Source organism: Thunnus thynnus, chromosome 11 (assembly GCF_963924715.1).
Source record: "Thunnus thynnus chromosome 11, fThuThy2.1, whole genome shotgun sequence".
NCBI classification, from domain to species: domain Eukaryota; kingdom Metazoa; phylum Chordata; class Actinopteri; order Scombriformes; family Scombridae; genus Thunnus; species Thunnus thynnus.
Genome location: NC_089527.1, coordinates 15173407 through 15198509, shown reverse-complemented (window position 1 = coordinate 15198509; position 25103 = coordinate 15173407). Strand labels below are relative to the sequence as shown.

Genomic DNA, 25103 nt, shown 5'->3' with positions numbered 1-25103 from the left:
TATTGAATGTTTTATTTATATTGAACATTGTACATTAGCATTTCGCTACAAACACTAAAGACAGTGCATCTGATTCTTGTGCATAATTGTAAGTTACAATTCTAATGCTACTGTGATGTCCATTTCAAATAAAATTAAATAATACAAATATAATACTATCCAAAATACAAAGCATTCCAAACAAATCATACTCATGATGTTACATGGTGTGCCAAGTGACAAATAACAAATATATTACAATGTGCAAAACAGCAGCATCCAACCGTTTTAACAGTGAAACATTGTTTTATTGTCTTTAGGGCAGATTGGCAATAGGAAACACTAAGCGCCTCAGCTTAGTGGGGCTGATCCAGTTTCTTCTCTCTGTTATTATCTGCTCTGTTTTGGACAAGATTCCTTCTGAAGGGACTGATGTTGCTATGATGCACAGTCTCCCTGCCATAACCTTGACAAGTTGTGGGAAAACTGAAGCTTTGGACTCCCACTAGCTCAGCGGGTCTGTGGCTCTTTGGATAAGGGGCTCCTCAAGATAGGATCTTACTTCCAGTACAGCATCTGCTGAAGGATTCCTTCTTGCAGTGTCTCCTGTTGCTCTTTCATCAAAGCACCTCCAAACAGCAGACATTTGTGGCTCCACTTCTCATGCCCCTGCTCTCTCTTCTCCCTCTTGGCCTCCTGGTGGTGGAGCTGGCTGGCTGCTGGGGCTGCGTCTTGCTGCTGCTGCTGCTGTTACTCTTTGAAGTCCCTCATCAACAGCTCTGTCGTCATTAAAGGCCAGCTTTTTGAACTTCAGGCCCAGTACGGTGGTTTCTGACAGAACAGTATTGTATTCCATTCTGTGGAATTTTCTTTCCATAGATGCATAGAGAGCAGTCGCCAATTCTGTCACTTTCCCTGTGGTTACTGTTCTTTCTGTCTGGTGGCGGGCTGTTATTCTCTGCAGACCCTTGCACAGGAGTAGCATTTTATAGGCTGTCACGTAGCTGAAAAAAAGAGAAAACAGTAGCATAAAAGAAAATTATGCTGTGTTTTATCATGTGGTGTATGGACTGGTTCAGTTTATTCATGTCTATTTCCTGGCATTCACCTCTAAAATGTACCTCTATTATGCAAGTATATAATAATACCAATTGTAATAACAATTGTCCATTGTACCTACATGCACTGATCTCAACAGTGGCCTGCTCAAAGGGTTCCAGAACAGTATGTGTCTCATGCACTACCTCCCATCCTTCTTAGCTTAGAGCATCAACAGGTGCATTGATAATAGCCAGGGTAGATATGATTGCATCCTTGGACTCCAGAAACCGTTTCAGCATATAAAATGTTGAAATCCACCTAGTGACACATTCTTGTTTGGGCCTCAACTCAGGCATACCCATCTGGTGTTGAGTAGACTTCAGTCTCTCCGTTGCTATTGAACTCTTATGGAAGAATTATCACCTATCACTCTCACTTTGTCCACAGTGGGCTTCATCACCTTCAGGGCATCTCTTACCATCAGGTTGATTGTGTGCATGAGACATGGGTGGTGGGTCCATTTCAAGTTTTGAATAGCTTTGGTTATGTTAGCTGTGTTGTCGCTAACACAGCAAACCACTTTGTTTTCTACTTGCCACTCTTTTGCCACTTTCAGCAGTTCCTCTGCCAAGTTCTCTGAAGTCTGTCTGTCACTAAACTCAAAACAGTCCAGAAGATAGGACACCATTTTATAGTTTTCAGCGAAGTGACATGTAACAGACAAAGAAGTGGTGGCTCTGGATGTCCAGCAGTCAGTTGTCAGGGAAACTGCTGAAGACTTTTTAACCCTTTATTGCAGTGAAGCACATTGTCTGTCATACAGTCTTAGAATGGTTGTTTGGGAGTGTTTTCCTGCTTGGAAGAACATACATTGGATTGGGAGCATGGGTGTGGTTCCTAAATCCCTTGTCCTCCACGTTTGAGTGGTTGGAAATCTCTTGCAGTCATTCTAGACATTTCCTCATCAACTGTGTTCTGTCTTGCTGGGGTCCTGACCTTTGGCATGAATTGGCTTACAGAGCTCTGGGTTGCAATATGTCTGATGCCTGACAAGGGGCTGTAGACACTGCAGCAGCAATGGTTCCAGTAGATGGCGCACTGTCTTTTCCATGTTCATCAGCAGGCATGCTAATCTCTATAAACTGGTATCTGCATATGAATGCAGAATCTGTAAGCAACAGGACACGATTTTGGTACCCGAAGTTTTATGGTTTCTGTTTGTAGCCTGTTTGTAGTCTGAGTAGTATTGAAAAATCACATTTGAGTGGGCCTTGGTTGCATGCAGGTAAACAGTCCCTGTGGAGAGCAAAAGAAGCAGAACGCATTGGCTGAAATCAATCTCAGAACCCATCGGCTTTTGTCTGATTATGATTTAGCTTTTTATTAGCTTTTTTTAAAAAAAAAAAATATCTGCATCCATATATGTACATAGAGATTAGCCAAAATGTCGTCTGGACTGTCTGAAGTTGCTAATTGGACTGTAAAACAATGACCAGCGCATGGAAGAGGAAGTCTTGGTCTGGATATCCCTTATCCAGACATCTGCTTGCTATACTGGAAGCCCCAAAATATTGGCTATTGTCCCCAGAGGCTAAATCATTGTCAGAGAGACGGCTGATGGGTTCTGAGATTGCAGGCATGCTAGCTTGCCTTTTTTCTTCTAACTGCACTGTTGGATGTACAGTTCTCATATTCCTGTGAAGGTTGTTAGTAGACCCTGCCTTGATATGATAGTTTTATCTTACAAATTCTACATTCTGCCTTTGTGTTGTATTTTATTAAAATGCATCCAACTGCTTCTTCGTTTGTGACTGTCACTCATCTTGTTTTCTGCTGTTCGGGCACTCCTCTCTGTCCTCTGTAGATGGTTAGGTGGCTAGACACCAGCCAACCTGGAGCGCTAGTATCTGCTGGGTGTTTCTAGTTGGATAAGGTTGATACAGGCAACAGCAAAAGTCGGGGAAGGTCTCATTTTTTAACTTGTGTTACAACCCGTTCATGTTGTATTGTTTTGTCCACCTTTGTGTGTTTACATGATTCTCTCCCTATTCAGCATATTTTTTTCTGAGTTTGAACATCATGGAGTTCTCTGTCAATGATTCATGCACCTTACAGGGCTCTCTTGTCATCATGCTTGACAAGTAGACTGTCACATTGTCACAACCAATAACACTCAAACACTGACTGAACACTACACATTGCCTTGGTGTACATGACATGCACACTCTGAACAGGGACTTCTCAAAGTCACCCATTCTTGCCAATCTCATTAGCAGGCGACAGCCCCTCCAATAATATCTCAAACAAAAGCCAGAAACTCACATTAATTTCAGTAATATATTTCAGATAATCAAGGTGCTATAGCATTTTCTTTTATTTTATTCATTATATACTTCTGTACATTTTACTTGTTGTTCCATGCATATTTTTAAAAAGTAAAAGGGCCTTGCTTGCCATAAAATTTGAGAATTGTCATTTTATTTTCCTCACTGAAAGCATCAGTGAAATCCCTGGAAAAGCAGCTGGCATTGACCCTCTGTATAGAGGCAAGGGAAAGACATGGAACGCCAACAGAGAGGTTTATAATCTTTCATGTTGCTTGTTCTTTTTGCTTTTGTTACCATGGTCAACAAAATATCTTTCTAATCTCATGTGACAATTCCTTTGTACAGCCACACAAACACACACAGTGATTTATTTCATGAGAGCGTAAAATTTGTGATGTAAGAAACAGAAGGGATAGTTCCTATTCATCTTCAAAGATGAGTCATCATAATCATCTTGTCCAAGCAATGAAAGACACTTGAGCGATGCATATACATATACTCTTGCACACACACTCTCACACACACTCACACATCAAAGGCAGCATCAGCAGGTGTTTGAAGTGGCTCATATTGGGTTTGAGCCACTCCAGAGGGACTGAGGTGTTAGTGAGGAGCTGGCGGTTTGTGGGGCTGGAGGTGGGCACTTAGGCGACTTAAAGCAAAGCATGGCAGTGCTGCTGCTGTGAGTGAATGAAAGCTCACAAATTCCATCAGAGAGAATACTCCTACCGGGAAATATTGCACTCACATAGCGCCAATATGATGATATAATAAAATCATATTATAACAGGCTTTCCGAGTGATATGAATTATGAAGGGTTAACACTCATGTATAAAGATTTAATGTCAGAAAGGAATGTCAGACAGTAATAAAGCCTTCACTTTTCAAAATGAGACAATTACCAGCTATATATGTTGTATATATATACAGGATGATCTCCTGGGAAAATGCAGGAAGATTTCCACACTTACACATGTAGGCACTCCATCCGGATTCTGTGTCTGTTTACAGATGTGGATGTGAGCTGAGGCAGAGGGTTTAGGGAAGCGATATGGAAATAGAGGATGAGGGCTTAGTGATGCAAGGCAAACCTTAAGCCCTCCCAAAACACTCCTGTGCATGTGACATCAATGACCGCGGCCCTGTGGAGCACATTGGTACACCTCAATATGTATGGAAATGAGAGACAATCATGCTAACGTATGTTCAGTCTTTTCAAACATGCTAATGGTGTCATTACACTTTCAGCCCTCCACCACCCCTCATCAGACCCTTTGCTGTCTCTCTCACTTTTCCTGAACTGGAACAGGTGTGGTTTTAATTATGCATTAAAATATACATAGACACAGTCTGATGTACTTGACTGAGCTCCTCCTCCTGCACTGTATCCCTCCTCTCTGTCTCTCTTCCCTTATATCCTTTCTCCTTCCTCCCTTCTCTGACTCTACCCAAAAACCTCCCTCCCCCTCCCTCTCTTTTAGAAGTTGGGGATTGAAGGACTCGATTTCAAAACCGCGCACGTCTCAGTGACTCAAGTGAGGGGTTTGTTCCGCTGCCACACTTCCGTTCACAAATGCTCCGGCTTGGGGAGGAGGGAGGGGGAGAAATCCCTGTTAATCTAGTGAATCTGGCTCTCTCTGTCTCTTTTGTTCACTGTTATTGGGACTCTGACGCATTGATCTCTTGGGAGGCAAGTGGGGTGTGTGTGAGGTGGGTGCGTGGTCGGGTGAGTGGGGTGGTTGTCACACACTTCAGTCTATGGGCAGTTGTATGCAATTTTAAAACAAAAGACTTTACACTTTACTAATTCACTAAAGGGATTACTGATTTTGCATCTTCCTGCAGTGCCTATATCATCATAATATGTGACCATGTTAACAACTGGAATAGAAAGTAAGACAGACAGCATTACAACTTGGGTTTAAGCAAGATAGAGCTGGTTCTCTGTCACATGTGCCCCATACATCTCTATCAGGAGCTATTTTTGCTGTGAGAAATTCGGGACAACAATGGGTCATGTTGTTATATTTAGCAGGTAATTTACTGCTCTAATTGTATTGTAGCTAAAAAGATGAGGCTGTGCAAATGACTCAGGAATAAATTTAGCACAAGCACACAGAAAAATGAAATTACATTGGCACCTGTGCCAAACTCCTGTGTATTAACACGTTTTTGAATATCAGATTTCAGTTTTATTCCTTCAGGGATTTGCGTGTGTTACAGCCTGCTTTAATTCAGGTTCCTGTTTCCCTGAAGTGGGCATATGGTGCACTTGGCCTGCACCAGTGGTGGTGTGGGGGTTGCTTGTTTTGTTGATCGGTGTTTAATGAAAGTGACCACGCAGAGCAGATTTGGCCATTAGCTCAGCAAGGGCCTGTAATCACTACAAGTTGTTTCCGTTTTTTTCATGCAGTTCATTATTGAACAAACAATCTATGGAGAGAAAAGTGTGTGTACCTGCCATCTTCTTTCTCGCTCGTTTTATTTCCCTCTGCAAGGCTGCACTTTGGAAAGTATTGATTTGGTGGCTTGAAAATAACAAACCAGCAACTGTGCAAGTGTGGCAATAAACAGGCTCAGAAAATAAAGTGTAAAAAAAAGTGGTAGCAAGATGGTTGTTGATGTGAAGGATAGTTTATGGCGCAGTTCCCAGGGCAATGTCACTGGACTCCTTAGACTTGGAGCTTTTTGGTTGTCTTACAGGAATGCCCTAACAGGGTGAATGTGAATCATTCAGCAGACCTCAGCTCTTGGCTAGTGCAATAAAGTTTAACTCTTTGTTTACACTGATGGCACAATGTAGAACAAACACAAACATCAAAGTAGCTCTACATCTTGTAATCTTGTACTTAGTTATGCATGCACACAGGTCTCAAGAACCTACCATTATCTTCAGAGATTCTCTGAATGTTATAGAGAATATTACTTTTATCTACACAAAGTAGTAGCAGCTAGTTTTAAACAGATAGACGCATGCACACGAACACATACTGAGTATAAACTCCCCATCACTCTTCCACATAAATACACATAGACTCACCAGACTCTGACCCGTCTGTTTCTATTAATGGTAATCAGCAGGGTAATGATGACAGAGCTGTGACTGTGGCTTTCTTACTGGTGGCTGATGGCCATGGTCTCTGACAGCTGTCAGACGCCATGACTACGCTGCCAGGGCCCTCCTTAGGACTTATTTCTGCTCAGTACATCAGCTGCAACAGCTCTTCACACACAAACTTGTTGATTATCAGCATCAGCGGGCCAGCGTGGAAAGACTTCTCTGACCGCCTGTCTGCTAATGACAGCCACCATGATGGTGGATGGGAGAAAGAGGACACAGTCTGTCGCTTTGATTCATGCAATAGCAACTCCAACTGGGTGGCTCCTTGCCAAAGTCTCGACAGTCATTATATCCACTCCTAAACGTCATTTAAAGTGTGAAGCTGTGGCTGTCCTTGTGGCTCAGTCACCCCAGGCCATGCCTCAGGCATGAGCGCTGAACCCTGTGCCAAGTTTTGCAGTGCGGTCAGAGACCCTGGAGCAAATTCTCTGCACTCAGATGCTCTAACTCAGCTTACTGGCATGATTAAATATGTAGAAAGTGACCTTGAAGTTAGATGCTGTCAATGATCTCATGTACTTGTCATATACTTTTCCCCCTTCATGTTTTGTTTGTTTCTTTTTTTCTCTCTATTTCATTCTCTCCCCTCCACTCCACTTCTCTAATTAGTAATACTGGGCACACGTTATAAATACGGTTTGTACAAGGATACAAGATAAACCCATCACTTGATTCTACTAAGTAACTCAAATTTGCAAGGGATTTGGGCATTTAAAAGGCACAATACATTACAATCTTGGGATAAATCTCAATGCATGAAATGGCATTGATCTTCTGCACTGGTTCTGCAGGCTGCCTAAGGGCCACAGCATGTATATACATGAATTTGGTCTATATGTGACTTCATTCAAACTTTGCAAAAATGTAGAGACATTGTAAAACTATGCACTGTATCCAATAGCTAGTAGTTGTTGGTTAACAGACAGGTTAACAGAAAGTGAGCAGTGATGGGCTCATAGCTCCTAAGGCAACACGTCCTCATACCGAAACGACTCCAGTGACTCCCAAAATGACATATATGAGTGTTTTCAGCGCCCTCCATAGGACGGATGGGGACCAGACCACACAGGTCGATTGTACCTGCACTCCAGAGTGACCCATAGGAGCGTTTTCAGAAAGACCCATAGGAATGTAATATGCTGCTTTCCCAAACCGTTACAAATCCCTGTTAAAAAATATTATGCTTTATGATGTGACAATGCCGAGGTTAAGTTCTGGTCAGGTTTAGGCACAAAAACCACTTGGTTAGGGTTAAGGAAAGATCATTGTTTGGGTTAAAACGATCACTTGACATGTGGTTTACACTTCCTTAAAGTCACGCAACCTTCGTCGTCATGACAACAGTAAACACCACAATGTTACATTTTTTTAAAAAATGCTCCGAACCTCAATTGGAAACATGATACTTGTGGTTGGAAACAGGAAGCGAACAGTCTCCTGCAGCAAAGTCCACTTTTTGTCATCTAACTATTTAGCCATCCACCCAACCGACCTCCTCCTAATAGGGCAAAATCATCTTATCACGTCCTCTAATAGTGACACTATCTGAACTGCGCCACTTCCCTGGGTCATAAGTATTTTGCAGCTAGATGGTGTAAATATTGCTGTAGGTCGTTTTTGCCAGCCTGAATTTTAGACATATACTGTTGTTTGTCTAGTGAGGATGGGCTGTCCAGGGAGGAGAAATGCCAGCAGAACAAAAAAAAAATATATATAAGATGGAACATCTTAAACACACAACAAAGATCTAGTTGGGTTGTGTTTTAAGAGCTTAATCTTTCCACGGAGGGCAGTGTAGTCGATTCTGCAACACAGACAGACACAGAATTACTTAGAAGAGCTAACATTTAGTGCATTTATATCTTTGTTAACTTCTTCTTATAGTTGCCAAGACCTGAAGTTTGAAAGGGCATCATTTAAACAGCTTAGTGTTAATTCATTTTCTCAGAGGAGCTTGTAATTGCTAGAATAATGAGATTAAATGGAGTATATTTCATTTGAAATAAATCATTAGTGTACAACGAGGTTGAGCTATGTGTACAAAATTGTAGTTAAAGTAGGCAGACACTAGAGTTCAGGCTGCACAATGTATATATAAAAAAACAAATATAGCATAATGCACTTTGCAGGTCTGCCAACTGGGGGGTAGGAGGGTACTTTAGTTGTACTTATTTTTGTTTTTGTTCACAGTAAAAGGAGCATTATTTGTGGTAAATTGACCCACTTGACCTCTTTCTGACCTTATGAACTAGTAACTTTTTCATAAGACTTTTTTCTTTTTGCTAATTTGTGTTTTTTGGGTAGCATTTTTGATATACACTCCAGATATTACACATATTTTTCTTCAAAACATAGGATAAGAAAGATCTATGCTGCTCACCAAGTTGCTCCTATCATCCAACACCCCCCACTTTAGTCTCACAGGTTTATACAAATAAATGTAATATGTGAATAAATCATCAACCCACTGGAACACTCATTGCAATGATTTGTTGTTGCACGCTTTCGGTTCAAACAGATGATGATCGGTGCGTTCACGGACAATCTGTGCCTCAGCTTGTCTGAACTGCTGTTTCTTGACTTAAAAAACACAAATTTTACATCACTGGAAGTGAAGACAAAAAGTTTGCATGAGAAAAAGCTTGTGTGGTGTGGGATCGTGAGATCTGTATCAATTGTGTAAGTGTCATGGTCAATGTGTGAGAGTTGGCAGCTCTGAATTTGTCAACTTGGGTGAACAGGTGGCTGTTTTTCTCTTCATCTCCCAGATCCTTTGTGCTTGTTTTGTACAGTTGTGCGTGTTAGCTGAGAACATTGCTGGCTAAACCCTGAACTCCTCAGACTCACACACTGGAAAAACATGAAAATGGTGTCCTCATGGCCTGCTAGTGGGCACTACAGCTCAATAAAATACCTATAGCTTACCTGCTAAATCAATAATTTTAGATCCACCAAGAAAAATAGTTGTTTTTTTCAAGTCACGTCTTTCACATGACAGGAAATGTCCCTGAAGTGTTTTTTATGCAACATCTAAGCATCTAAAACACACGCTAACACCTCCCTTAATAAATCTGTCCACAGTCTATTCGAGAAGTGACAGGCTATGTGTTGGTGGCTCTGAACCAGTTTGACTACCTGCCATTGGAGAACTTGAGGATCATCAGAGGAACCAAGCTGTACGAGGACAGCTACTCCCTCGCAATCTTCCTCAACTACCGACGTGATAGAAACTTCGGCCTGCGGCAGTTGGGTCTGAAAAACCTCACAGGTGAGTGAATCTTTTCTGTAGTTGGTCATTGTTGTTACTGACTTTTGTCTGTTCTGTGTTTTATTGTTGGTATGTGAAGTGTCTGATTAACAACCCACTCAGCAATCAACCCAACCCTGTTTCATAAAGGTTAAAGACAGTGAATGGGATTGCTGATACAAAGAGTACAACAATAAGTACGAAAGCAGTGTGTGGATGGCTCTGTCTGTCTCTTTATGAGCAATGGATCCCTGTGCTGCTAGATTTCCTTCAGGCATCCCGACCCTAAGGTCAGAAAGAAATGAAGTTCTTGACTTGATAAATGTAGAGCTTTTCCACTACAGGGCTAAGTAGAGAATGTCAGGACCAACTCATGATGTGTGAAACACATGATCAGAGATGTCATTTACTCATTTTGAAGCTAAATCCAACCTCACAAATCTTCTGAGTGAGAGAAAATGGAGAGAGAAGCAATTTGTGTTTTGGTTGGATAACGATAAGTAGAATCTTTATCAGTAAGTCTTGGTCCGTTATGTTTAGCTCCGTAGTGCAAACACTGCAAATGTTTTCCCCATTTTTTTGCGCAATCATAACAGAAATGATTCCCCTTATTATCTTTTGCACATTGGGGAGCATGAGAAATGAGATTTGAATGATTTATTAGTTAGCACCACAAAGTGCATGCATGTCCTTGTTGATGGGCAATGTCAGTATAATGTGTTTTTAAAATGACTTTTGCTGCTTATCTCACCATTGGGATGAGCTCCCAGGGTAATCAGACAGGACTGGTGGCACACAGTTCAGAGAAAGCTTGCTTCCACCCAATGATGTTTTGGAAGTAATGTGATATAAATATATATGACATATAAGCATGATTTCATGAATGTCAAGGATACACTGAAGCAACATGAGAAAGACGGTGTCATCTGTTTGTGCTAGAATTGTCAAGTACACTTTCTGTATTGAAAGATTACAATTTATTCAGAATTCATTTAGATTTATAAGGAAGAAGCATGGCACGGAGCTTGTGTCTCTGCTGCTTCCAAATCCTCTTTCTAAATAATTTAGATGTCTCTCATTGTTCTCTTCAACTTTTTCTTCCTGGTGATCCCCCAGAGTCGAAGGAAACAACACAGCCGTCCGCGAGTGTATGTGGAGTACAGTATGTGCTTGTGTGTTATGTTCCATCTTATATTCCTTCTTGCATGTTGCGATATACTTAGGGAATTGCACTTGTCCAGCACCACAGCTGCATTTTTGCCAAGCTGGTCCTTTTCATTGTGGTGCCAAGTTGAAGCCAGAGCTAAGGGAGCCAGGGCTGGACTCTGTGAGAGGCTGCTGTTTGATGTGCCATCCGTGGCCTCGAGCCATGAAGTAGAGGGGAAGTTATGCACAACAGCCATGGCCTGAATCTGCTCTTACTTCATAAATCTGACTGTTTGAGATTCACACTAGTATCTTCTGTTCTTGCTAACAAGTAGAATAGAATAGAATAGAATAGAATAGAATAGAATAGAATAGAAATAAAGCAGTACAGAACACTACAGTGGAGCTAAGATTACAGAAATACATGGAGGTAAACAGAATTGTATGTCAGCATATTGCTGCCATTGTGACAGAAAAAATTGTTTTTCTTTGTTGTTATAATAACTTACTTTCATGTTAGGGCATTTTCCTTGTTACAAGACACCATCTAGAGGTCTTCAGTGGTCCCCTTGGGACAACTCATTGTTTTGCAAGTTACAAATAAGCCTCACATTGTGGCTACAAAGTTCTAAGTCAAGTACCAAATCAATACCAACGATTACCAAATCAATTCAAGTTCTAAACTTTGTGTTTTGACTCGCAAATAAGTAATTATGTGCTCCTCACGGAATTATTGCATATAAGAGAGTAACAGCAAGTAACAATTAGAAAAAAAAAAATCAATAAAAGGCAGAATGATCATGTGTGCATTGGAATGTATTATTCCTGTAACTAAAGTTAGGGTTTGATAGCATTTTATGAAATCAGGATCTAGTTTTGAATTCCTTACTAAATCAGTTTGTCCTCATCTTACAATATTATGACAGAAGCTAAAAATAACTAAAACTCAAATTATATCACTCAAATTATCAAAAATATTGATCTCTGTACTTGTTGTTGATTGAGAAGGCAGAAACCCTACAGTGTTGAGTGGCAGCATAATTATTGATCACAACTAATAGATAAAATGTGAAAATGAGATGGACAGCAGAAGATATATTGATTAAGTATGTGATTAACAGCCTAATGACTTTTACACCTTATTTATCACAAGCTACTTGATCCGAATACTGAAGGTCTTGCTTCACGACTATTAAGTTGACCAGCTTAAAATATGAATATGATGTCAATGAAAGTTTACATGATATGTTTGAATAATGCAAAAAAAAAAATGCATTTATATTATTATGCAAAAATGCAGATTAATATAAATAACCCTAAATGGTGCATATTATGATATTGAGTATATTTTAAGAGTCAATGTTAATGTCCAAAGAAAATAGATATTGTTTAAAATATTTGCTTATTTATATTTTTTGTTACAAATAAATAGCTCATAAATAGTTCCAGTAGATTTTCCACAGGGCTGTTTAGGACTACAGTAGGTCTACATTTTTTGACCAGTGAATATCAACTTATCTCAACTGTGAACTTGTCTTGGGGAGTCTATCATATCACTGCTTTTTGCATAGATGGCCCCGACAGTTAAACAAGCTCTTGCTTGAGGAAAGAAACAAGTCACTTGTGTCCCAGTTTGCTCTGTTGCAGTTGTCATCATTCTATAAGTTTGAATCATCAGGAAAGATCCGCTTCTGTACATCAAGCAGCACAGATCAAAACTCTTTCCTTCCTTCAAGTGCTTTGGTGAGTTCGGGGCTAGCTGTCCCATTCATTACAAGGCCTTTGATGTTGCTGTCAAATTAGTCCATCGTTCCTCTGCCAGCAGCTCCCAGGAGAAGTGTAAAATGATCGATATAATCCATAAGCAACATATATAAGAGGATAAAACATATTAACTACATAAGGGGCTAATCGAGAGAAGGCACAGTAAAAGACCCCTTCAGTGATGAAACCCACCCGCATTTCTACTTGGGTCGAAATTGCCTGGGATGAAATCAATTTGTCGCCAGTATATTGTAGCATTGCACTTATTGATTTTTCTGGTGCACTCTCTGCGAGCTGTGAATGAACTCTCTGGATTTGAGGGGACTGGAGGATGTGGTGGATGAGGTCTCTGGCTGAGCAGGGATAGGACTCCCTCCGATGCACCTTTCAATCAAGCTTAGCCAAGTTATCCTCATGAATATGAAATATAAGGCAAAGTCAAGCCGGGAAAAGTTGAGGGATGGTGTGTGTGCACAAGGGTGTATAGAAGTGAATAGCAAATGTGAAAGAGAGTCTTTGCATACATGTGGAAAGTTTAGTTGTGTTGTTTGTTTAATGTTAATATTTTTGCACAGTGACATTGTGGGGACTCACCTGTCATTTAAAGACAAAAAGATCCACATAAGGTTATACATTTTTTTAAAATGTTTTTGTCAACAAGTGAACCTAATGATTGCTGCAAACATGAATTTCTTTCATCTCCATAGCCAAAGAAAAGGGTTAAACAGAGCAACCTCTTGACATTTTTAGAGTTCATGACCTATAACGTCTTCCTTTCTGCTTAGGCAAACATTTTCAAAACTTCTGTCTGAATTCACGTGGACCCAGTATCCTTTCACGTGGTAATTACAACCTGCTTCCCTGGCAAAAGAATAACAGCCTCAAAAAGGAGCACAACGCAGATGAGCTTTCTTATTTAACACATTTTATTGCTCCCCCCCACTTTCCCCCATTTCATCCAGTATGATTTTTTTTCAGATTTGTTTAGTGTTGTTGATTCATTTTTCTAACCACCCTATGCCTGCGCTGCGTCTGTCCAAAATGAAGCATCCAATCTGAGGCCCCATCTGCTGAATGATCCTCTCTCATTGCATGCATGTACACAAGCCTGTGTTATACGCCAAGGCGTTATCCACTCCTTCATGGCCCATCTGCTCTCTCTTTATCTATCCCATTTTCTGTCTTTCTTCCATCTCTTTTCCCCTCTTTCTTTGGCTCTCGATCTCTCATCATATTTCAGTTGGCTGTCTTGATTTGTCACATTGATGCCTTTCACACAAACGCATGCAATGTAATGTTTGTACCATTTTGTACTATATGTAACACCCTTTTGAGCACTTGAGTCTTACTGTGTTGTCCAAAGCCTACTGCAATTCTTTGAAGGTGAAATCTTAGTGAACGTACGCTGTCATCGGTTGAACGTGTTCTGTTCAGCATCTTGTGATGGCGATGTACAAGGGAAGCAGGGAAAGGATGGGATGGGGGAAGGTGAAAGGGACGATTACAGTCAGTGCATTTCCCCCAAGACAAGGGACTGCTGAGAGGGGGGCATAAAATTGCTGCCTTCTTCTGATCCTTGAGACTTCCATTCACCATCTCTACTAGGAGGAGAAAGAGCAATTCTGCCACAAGAGGCAAGCCTGGTTCAGTGCACGTCACTAGAATTCAGTCGGGCCTCTTGCCTGGCAGCCCACAGACCTCAGGTCTCCTTCAACTGTGTGTCTAATTGATTACTTCCCATGCAATTACTCCCGTGTCACACTCAATATTTCACTGCTCCAGGAAGGGGGCAAGAGGGACTTTCTTTTTGAAGGACGACATTCATATTGTCACATTTGTGAGCCCCTAATGTGGATCGTGAGGAAGCACATGTTAAATTGAAGTCCGGAACGGGCCATCAGTGGTGGTTGGTGTTAATTGATTGCTCTGTAATACCACTGTGTGACAGAGATAGTGAGACTATTAGAGCCAATGGGCAGTCTGTTATGCCACAAGAACAGCAGGGATTAATTTCTTTAGAAAGTTACTTTTGGAAGTTTTGTTTGTTTTCGTCACTATAACAAACAAACATGGTAAGCTAACATGGTAAGATACTATTTATTTACATGCTTAATATTTCCATACCTTTGGCCACCTCTGCCCATGATGGCCCAGTTTCTCTGTGTTTGCAAAATAAGTATTATATCCTCCATAATTTCAAATCTCACTTTTCAAATCTTACAATCCCTCCGTGCCTAATCTCACAATAAACTGTAACCAGGACAATTATCTGGATTATTTCTGGTGTACAGATCCATCCGCATAGCTGCTTACAGCGTGGCTTAAGGGTGCAGTGTTGCTTTTTTATTTGTTGTGTTCTCCACTCTTTAATAATGTGATGTTTCAGATTTCATAAGCAGAACATAACTGAGCTTTATGAAATATTAATGGACAACAAAAGCCCAACCTGCCACTAGAAAGGAGAACTAATAATACAAAATAGATCTTTACCAATTAAAAATGAGTGTGTGTGTCTTTGTCTGCATGCATTTCACATATTATATTGCTGGCCTGTAGCACATTACAGTTTTTGCTCAAAATCCCCTTGTGTCAATCCAGGCTCCTTTTTTTCATACAACTGTTACAAGACTTGATAACGTTTTAAACAACCATCAAGGCAACCAATATGACAACCACTTATGTCTACTGTATATTTACCTAAAACTGGACCTTTTCCTCACCCTGACTCAAAGAACAGGAGGATGTAAGAACAGTTAGAATAAAAGCTATAAGCCTTTAGAAACCATAAATAAAATGATAAAGGAGAGAGAGGAATATGAAAAGCTTTTGAAAGGAAGAAAGATTGGTAATTGTTACATTTAGATCAAATGGACACGCTGTTGCTATTACTACAGTATTAAAGTAGCTCATATCAAGCCATGAACTGACTCTCCATAGCGCAGTGTAGGTTCCTTGTTTTGATAATTATTATTCTGCTGGCATAATTGAGAGAAGAATACAATCACCCCTCAGCTTCAATCACCACATAGCTCTGATATTACAATCCCTATTGCATGTTTTTTGTAATTCCATAGAAAGAGCAGATTAATGATTGTAATCTTTAAGTCTTTTATGTCTGTCCTGAGCATTTGTTTGCTACCTTGTACAGGGATTGATACTAGAGCAAAGCACATCTAGCACTTAACAACTGACTTTTTTATATATTTCGGATCGGCTAGTATTTAAAATTAAGCAATATAATTACTTGCAACTTGTGTCCGTCTGTCTTCCATTGAAGGCAACATACTGTATCTCCCTGCCTCCCCCGAACTCTTTGCCTACAAATAAATAAATGACCGATAATTTTTATGTTGAGATGAAAGAACCCATATTTTCTTAACATTATATTCCTATGATAGCAATGTTGCATCTAACTGTGTAACTATCAGTTAAGGATGGATAAGAAAATGTTTATCAGACACAGCTTCCCTAAGACAGCAAAAGGCTTTTATGATAAACAACTCTGATCTTTCAAATTGTTTAATATCAGACATTTCAAATCAGTGTGAAGAAAACACTTTCTGAAACAAAAGCTTTACTGGGATGTGTTTTCTTTTAGATGTGAATCTGAAATACAGACCCGTTAGTGTTTTATTTCTATTCTGGGGACAATTTACACCTTAGTTTTTTATGCACGCAAGCATGTTAGTGTGTGAATACATCAATACAGTAGTGCTCACATGTGTAGTATGTGTCTGTTTCCAATAAATAATTCATATTGCCTACGCTTATGATTGCATTTGGGACAAGCCTATGAGGAATCTAACTATCTTAACTGATTAAAAATATTGTCCAGTCCAAGCTTCCACCTCTGCCTCAACTTTCGTCAGCTTGAAAAAATATTCTGACTTGCCTAAACTTGTCTATATACCCTTTATTACCAGTTTGCCTTCCAAACTGAACCTCAACGGCCCGCTGGAAGTGCGAGCCAACTTTCACCTCATTAAAAGTTAAAGTAGGCGTGGAAGGAATTTTAATGCCAATTAATAATCAAAACACAGTCCCCTTCTCTCTTTCTCCAACATTCCCATCCCCCTGGGCTATGGCTTAGATCAGGCTAAGATCTGCCATGATGTAGATGTAAAACTGGCTCAGAGACCAAGAGGACGCTGTTCACTTAGTTGAAATCTCATCTGAATTCTACCCTGTTGTTAAAGCAGGGAGTAAGGGACAGAGTCAGTGTGAGTGTGTCTGGTAGAGTATGTGTGCCAGGGATTAATTTGCTCTGTAGGTTACATATATTACCATGTGTTTCTCATCCACTTGAACTGCGTATTATTCAAAATCAGACACTGCAGATGTAAAGTATTAAATAAGTACAGTATGTAGTGTGTAACTATCAAACACTGTGTATTCATATGCCGTTATTTTGTATTTCTCTGCAGTCATACTGTTGCTATTCTTAGCTTGAGTTTAATACTGGCATATTCATTTAGAACTGCAAACAAACACCTGTCCGGTTTCTTTAGATTAATGGACCCCTGTCAATTAGAATTGAGAGAAACCTGCGCTTTGCAACAAGTTTGCACAGTATATTAACTCCTTTACTTAATCTGTTAACCCTGTAAACATAACAATCATTTTTCTTGTTTGTCCAATGTATACTCTGCCCACTTCTCTCTATTCATTCTTCTGCTTTTGCAAAGTAGCCCATTAATACAAACAGTTCACAAAACAAACAGTCACACTGTGATTGTCATGTTCAGTTTCTGTCACTGACTGGTTGTCATTGTGGCTTCTCCGTGTCAGCACACGGCTGTGCAGCCAGTTCTTACTTTGATTCTGAAGGCCAGACTGTGTTTCAGACAGGTCTTTGATGTCAGAGATGCTCAGTGCTCATCTCGGAGGAGGAGCAAAATGAGGGAGGAAAGCAAATAAAAAAGGAGCTGACTGGCAGCTTGGTGGGTCTCAAAAGCCACTGAGGTAAAATGTCACTTTCTATCAACTTCTGATATGAGGCCTAAATGGACACCTGTGACTTTGAGCAATAAAAGATAGGGGATGTGATGTGCTCTACATTAATATAAGCAAGCAGGCAGCAGAATGCCCTGTTGTTAATGGTAGTTAACTTCGTTCTTTGTCTTTTGTTTGCTTTTGTGTTGGTGTTGTCTGTGTAATAATTGTCTGCCATCCATTTTCACAATGACATGTTGTAGAAGTTTTTGCTTTACAGAAATTATGTTGCTCTAGGACAGTGGTTCACCAGTCGATCTTTTGGCAAACAGGTCACTGCACCTATGTATAGTGGTTCAATCTTCACACAGCAAATGCATCTGTCCTGTTTAAAAAGTTACCAGTTAAATGGAGGGCCATGTTATTCTGGCACTGACAAATATATACACAACATAGATATGAGCATATCAGTTACAGAGAACATATACATTAAAAAGCTACATAAAAGGCCTGAGATTTCCAGTTGTAACCACCCATTTATATACTTATCACTGAGGCTTGCGTTCCATGAGTTTGAAAGAAACAGTGTTCCCAAAACCAATTTAATAACCCTGCCTCATTTCCAACACACACATGCACACACATATTACCCTCCAACCCTACGATACCTCCCCTTTCTCCCCTGGCAGCTTAATAATTAATATGCTTATTTTTTGCCTCTTAGGCCGAAGCCTTGGGTAAGTGGAGCAGCTATTGATGGGAGCAGTGGTGGGTAATGGAACATGAAAAGGACTTTTCTGTTCATCTCAGGTCTCCACAGAGATATGGTGGGTGTTACTGTATGCAACACCAAGCATGACTTCACCAAATAATTTTTTTTCATCAGAAAGCGTTCCCTGCCACCTCTCCATGGTGCATTTATTTGTTATGGGGCTAAAACGTTCTGACCTCCATCGATACTATTTTTCTGACTCTGTCAATTTCCACCATATTTACAAGGTGGTCCCTTTTTTGATAATGTCATTTTTTTTTTTTTTTTTTTTCTATTACAGCCTGTTATTGCAACAACCAAGCTGCTTATTGCACACACACATCAATGATGTTCTATCACGAATGTGTTCTGAAAGCATTTGATCCATAGTTGTGTACTCAGACAGTTCCTGCCCACATGTAGGGTGGTCTCTCACGCATATAAGCATGACATTTACTTACAGGATGGACACAGTTGGTAATGATGGCTGATTTCACAGAAGATGACCTTACCTTGGAGACAGTGAAGATGATGGAAACAACAGTAAATTTACGTGGTCTTTTGGACACCTCTTTTGATATTATTATATACATCATTTGATGTTATTGGGATTCTAGAGGAAAGGGGAGCAAGAGGTTAGTTTATGCAAGGTGCAAATCAATGACAATCAATTAAGGGAAGGTTATCTACTCTGCTGCACTTTGATGTTAATTTAATGTTTACCACCACTCAAAAATGTGTTTTGCTTATTACTTCACTTGGATGTTTGAGTTTCACTTTCCAGAATGACCTAGCAGTTATAAAATCTCTTAATATATATTTACATGACAAAAACAATAGGTTACTGTTGGAAGTTTGAAAACATCCACTTTCCACCTAAACCATCCACCTGTTAGCCTGGTAGGCCTTCTCTGGCTTTTCCCAGCCTGTTCCTCTGTATGAGTGTGGCACCACTAAACAACTTTGCCATGGATCTCCAGGTGTGTTGCATCAGTGGCTAATAACAAATCATACCTATATCTCCCCTTGTGTGACCTCAGTACTGACCTTCTGATCTCATCCAATACGTATCCGAATCTACTAAACTAAAAGACACTATGTTGTCATTATGTTAACACATTTAGAGGACTATGTACAGCTTTGGCAGCAATGTGCACTCTCTGAATGCTTCGTAGATTCACTTTTAATATACGGTCTTGTGGGTGGATTTTCCCACCTTGGCTGACACATGCCATGTAAGAGTGCTGTGTGAACAAAGTGGGAGCCATGGCCTGTAGTGTGTTAATGTCTCTCAGCAGGCCTGGAAAAACAAGGCCTAATGACGTGTTGTTGTCTTAGCAAACCATGCACTAACTGTAGCCAGCTTCCTCTATGGTAAAACCAACATACTTGGTATGCTTGTGTTAAGATACACTTGTTCTCCCCTCAATTTCTCCATCTTTCCCTCTCTTTCTCTCTGTCTCTCAGACCCTGTTTTGTTTTGTCCATTGCAGGGAGTGTGGCTCATTTTAATTCAGCTGGCAGGCTGATCACACATCAGCCTTGATAAGCTAAGTGGCCCTCAGCAGGATCAATTGAAGGTCCTTTTACTCTTTTTTAATCACTCACTTGTTTGTCCACCTGATAATCATTTCTGTCGTTCTTTTTTGTCTCTTTCTTCATTTGTTTGCTTTGTTTTGTTTTTCTTTCTTGCTCATAGATTTATCTAATCTCAAGGTATTGTAATATGTCTCCTCCTCCTCCTCCGTCCTTTCCATAAAGCTCAGATTACCAGGGCTTTATCACAGTTTAAGTTGAAAACAAGCAAGGATGCAACCTCACACTCCCCCATAACCATTCTGTCATGATTTAATTTTTTCCTCTTGTCATCTTTAAGCAGATGCTTTGCCTTTGCTCGGGTATAATTCCATAATCCCTAAATCTCAGCCATTTTTCATAAAGACTCATAGGAAACAATTGCGTGAGGGATGGGCCAAATTTAATCAGCAGCCTGTGAATGCAATTATCTTGGTGGAGGAGAGGCGTATGTTTGGGGGATGGGGGCCATGGCCGACGCCCCCATGTCATCTACTATGCCTCAGCAAAGATCTCAACAACATTCTCCTTCAGAGTGACACAAAGGATAAAAAGGATTCATTTTATGACTAAGGTTTCACCAATGTATCCGTTTTTTTATTTTTAAATATCAGCTCAAAAGAATTTTCTGATGACAAATTCAGTCCATTTTGATGAAGTTTAATTATTATTATTTTGACTAAAATTGACCTATATTGAGGTTGAAATGCACCACTGGTGGAGTACAAAGTGTGTTTTCCTTACATATTCAAATTAAATGGTGTATATGTGTTATATTGAGAAATAAATGAGCAGTTATCAGATAATCACACCTTACAAATTGTTCCATTATACCAGTACCTCAATAATTTTCTGTACTCCAATGTCAAATGTATTGTTTCTTTACAAATACCATTTTTTTGCACAACCCCTGCTGTGCATCCAGGCAGTTATTTTTCTTCTTCTGTTCTCTCTAAGCCACCTCTCTCATCTCCTCCTTTACCATTTATTGTTACTGTTTTATCCACAGCTCTTACCCCTTTTCAGGATGATTTATGTCTTCTCCACTGCTGTCTTTTATTTATCCTCAATGTCACTTATTTTCAGCTGCCTTTATATGGGGCTCCACAACTTGTTTTCCACCCAAACAGTCGACTGCCAGGCAGGGAAAGATAGAACTCTTAGCTTCAATGAAGTAACAGTGTAACGCTTTATTTCAAGGTCAGACCTTGGTGAGACTAACAGTTTCAAATTCAGCTTTTTGCAATGAAGTGGAAGAGGCTATTCATCACCCCCCAAAATTTTCCATTGTGTACATGATGCTATGCATGTGAATGTCAGTCATCATGTGAAAATTAAATGTGCATTTAATGTGTAAGGTCCCTCCACATACATATGCACATGGGAATAGGCAGATACACACAGTACATATTTACTCAGGAGGAAAACACGCAGCTTTATGTTTCTTTCTGTTCAATTTTTAATGTAAAAAATCTTTAATATCTCCTTTTTTCTTCCATTTGAGTTTTCTTTCAATCTCCCAACATGCTGCCATCTATTTGTTTTGGTCTTATAATACATCTCTCTTCATAAACCTTTGCTAGTTCTTCCCTGTCTTCTACCAACCCGACAATGACACACACACACACACACACACACACACACACACACACACACACACACAAAAAAACACTGCCCACGCCACTGCTTCTGACCGCAGTGTGTTCAGAGGCAGTCAAATCCCAGTGCTGCCATCTCTCTGGTGAACCTCTCGTAAAGCACTTTGATGTAGTCGAATTAATGTAGTTGTTCTTTTCAGGTCAATAGTTAAACACATAAAAGTGCAATTACATTCGAATGGGTACCACCATTTGGCTTGGGGACTGCGTTAAAATTGCATGGCATTCCTGTGGGAGGTGCTGCATCCTTTGACCTTATGAGATGAGATTAGAGAGCTGACAAAGTTTGTGATGCATGCTGAGATACACCTCACACACAGAAGTTGAATTAAGGAATTCACTGTTTAATATGACACTGATATTGATATGTTATTAGATTCCTATTAATTGGAAATGTCAGCCAGATAGGAGAGCATTACAGTAACAGTAAAGCCTTGAAGTATGCATCTGACTGTCTGTGTTACTCAGAAAGAGAAATAGTTTGATAACATACCTACATGATCCTTAAAGTTTTGTTCTGAGTCAGAGATGACACCGAGATTTACTTGCGTGTCGGCTACGGGTATGTCCTTGAGAATTAAAATTGTTGCCACTTTCTCTCTCTGAATCTTAGAACATAAAAATAACTTATACATTAAAAGGTTTTGTGACATCCAGGCACTAATATCTTAAATACATCTAGAAAGAGCATTAATTGGTACTCTGTCATCAAATGACACAGCCACATAAAGCTGTGTGTCATCAACATAGCGATGAAAAGAGATACCATGGCTCCTGATGACACCAACAAGAGGTAACACACATTGCCTTTAAAATAATGTTGTGAGTTACCAAGTTATACAGCTCATCTCAACAGGGCCAAATCTATCCACAAGCATCGAAAAATTAAGGAAATCATGAACGACTTCTCTTGACTTCTTTTCTATTGTATAAATCCACACACACAGTCTTTTAATTTCACCAAAGCCGTATCCACAGACACACTGATGTTCTCTCTCTTTTTCTCTTCCATGTCTATACACACAAATGCGCAAGACAAATTCAGGCACTCATGCAATCACTCTTCCTCTTTTTCGTGTCTTTCACACACATGCATGCATAGACATAGACACACACATACACTTTACATTCAGAATCTGCAAGCATTTCCTTGAGAACAGAGGGGGCTGGAGGGTGAGGATGGAATTGTGCAGTAGCAGCAGATGATGGATGGGAGGGGATATCACCTATTTGTTGAGCAAAGGCAGAGCTTTGCTGTCCTGACATCTCCTGTCGGCAACTGAGCAACTCAGAGCACAGTGATTGACGCGGCGCTGTGCGGCAACGTAAGCGGTGTTGGAAAAGTCTGCACAAGAAATGTCATCTCTTAAAGCGTATTGTTGGTTGTTTATCAGTGTTGTTATTAGTTGGAGTTCGTGGGGGCGTTTTTTTTTCTTTTTTCTTTTTTTTTTCTTTTTTTTTCAGTAGCAGTGCTGATGGTTCTCCTCGAGGCCGGGGCTTTTGGAGTGGCTCTCTATCAAGTGATTCTTTCATTCATCCCACCATTGTTGTATATGAAGTGGTCCACATTCAGTCAGCAGCCTGGAGTGGATTTCTTTTAGTGCAAGCATCAGTGTTTTATTTTCGCATCAAAATCAGATCGTAGATCAATGTTTCAGGTTTGAGAAACAGAAGTGGATCATTTTAGTTATTAGTGAATGAATGTTATCTCTCAACGGAATGTGTTGTTTTTTCACCCACCTACAGTGTTTCCTACCTTTACCTTATTATGCATCACAGGCTAATTATACTTTTAGTTTTTATAACATGCTGTCAACTTGTTCTGTGATGAATGAGTGAATTTAAATGAAACACGCTGACTGTTTTTGTTTACAGTTTGCAATATTATTGTGCAGTTTATTAATGTACACGTGGATTTTCTTCAGTCCAGGCATGCTAAAGAAACACACTTCATTAGGCTATCTGTTCTTTCACTGTAAACCACATGGTTACCTAATGAGCTTCATTTATGCCTACACTTCACCTTATCTCTAAAGGCAAAATCAGAACTTACTGGTTCCTTCAGCGGGAAAGTGTGTGCCACACACAGCTGTCTCCCCCTCTCTCCTGCATGTCAGTTGACAATGGACGTACCGGCGGTGATTAACTTATTTAACAGTGCGCTGTTTGACACACTTGCGAAGAGGAACATCCTCTATGAGTATCCAACATGACTGGCCATGAAACCCAAGCATCATGTAACTAGTTTAGTTATGACGGACAGTCAGGCTGATCTCATACAGAGTCCATCAGGTTGCTAATTCATCTTTGTTGTTGTTATTTAGAATCCAGCGGGGCAACAAAAATTGCAGGGCTTAAGATCCTCAGCAGCCTCAAAACTACAGCTGTGCCTGTACGTCACCGTGTGTAAAAGCTAACACAGCTGCGCATAAGAGAGCTTACTGGTACCATAGGGTGAGAGCACATGTTGCACAAAGCTTCTCTCTCTCTCTACTGTATGTCAGCGGACCCTGAACTTGAATTTACCGACAATAATGAGTTTATGTTTTGATTTTTAACGGTGGCTCTTTGAAACAGCCTCCTGGAGGAAACATAAGCAAAGCGTTTGGTCAAGGTGAGGGTACTTTCCGTAGGCTAAACAAACAAAAACATGGAACCACAACCTGACATTAATCAGAATTATGTCACAAAACATATTCATGCCTTGCTGGCTGATACAGAACAATTACAATCACCAAAACAATAGGAGTAATAAAATGAATGAAAATGGGGTGTCCATATTTTGTTTGGCACTCATTAAATTTTTGACATTACTAACATTTAAAATGTTGATCCCTGGAGCCCTGACAATGTCCTATATTCATTCACATATGTATATCTATGCTGTATTTAAAATGTCTAGACATAAAGAAAAAAGATTACAAAATTTAAAGCATGTATAGTACGCAAAATGATGGCATTTTTGAATAGCCTAATACATGGCATGCCTGAGTAACACATACAGCGACTATGCCATAAGCCTATAAATTAAGGAAATTTAAAAAAAAACCAAAAAAACAAAAACAAACAAACAAAAAAAAAACAAGGGTTCAAAGGGTTACACCACTTTGAGCTTCCCTGTAGAACTGCTTACTGAATATCTTATTTTTTTCTTGTTGTTGTTGCTGAATCAATAGTTGGGGATGCTGAAGTGGACGAGCAACAGAGCTACTGTAATGGTTAACAACCCTATTTAGAATTTAGACAAACTGCACAGTCTCAGGAAAGTCTATAGTGTTTCCCAGCAACACCTTGCTCGTTGTAGTTTCCTCTCAATTCTACCTCAGAGATCCCAGACAGTTTACTGTTGTTTGCCACTAAAACAGTCACTGATAAAGTGTTTTACTCAAGCGATTCATGATAGCAGTTACAGAGGGACGGCAGAGCAGTGCTGACATTCCCCGCCCACATTTACCCAGCTCTTTTAACAATTCAAATTAGTGACCTTCTGGTTGCAAGCTCACTGATAAAGCACACTGGTAATTTAATTGATGCTCATGGCAAGTATAATGACTCATTACT

At 40.0% G+C, this 25103-nt stretch overlaps 1 protein-coding gene across 1 annotated transcript in view; it reads left to right on the top strand.

The window, feature by feature from the left end:
- Positions 1–25103, top strand: part of LOC137192539 (receptor tyrosine-protein kinase erbB-4-like) — a 351735-nt gene that overhangs the window by 194537 nt on the left and 132095 nt on the right. Inside the window, exon 3 of the mRNA XM_067603312.1 lies at positions 9551–9737. Within this exon, the coding sequence (XP_067459413.1) occupies positions 9551–9737 (187 nt within the window). The remainder of the gene's footprint in view (positions 1–9550; positions 9738–25103) is intronic.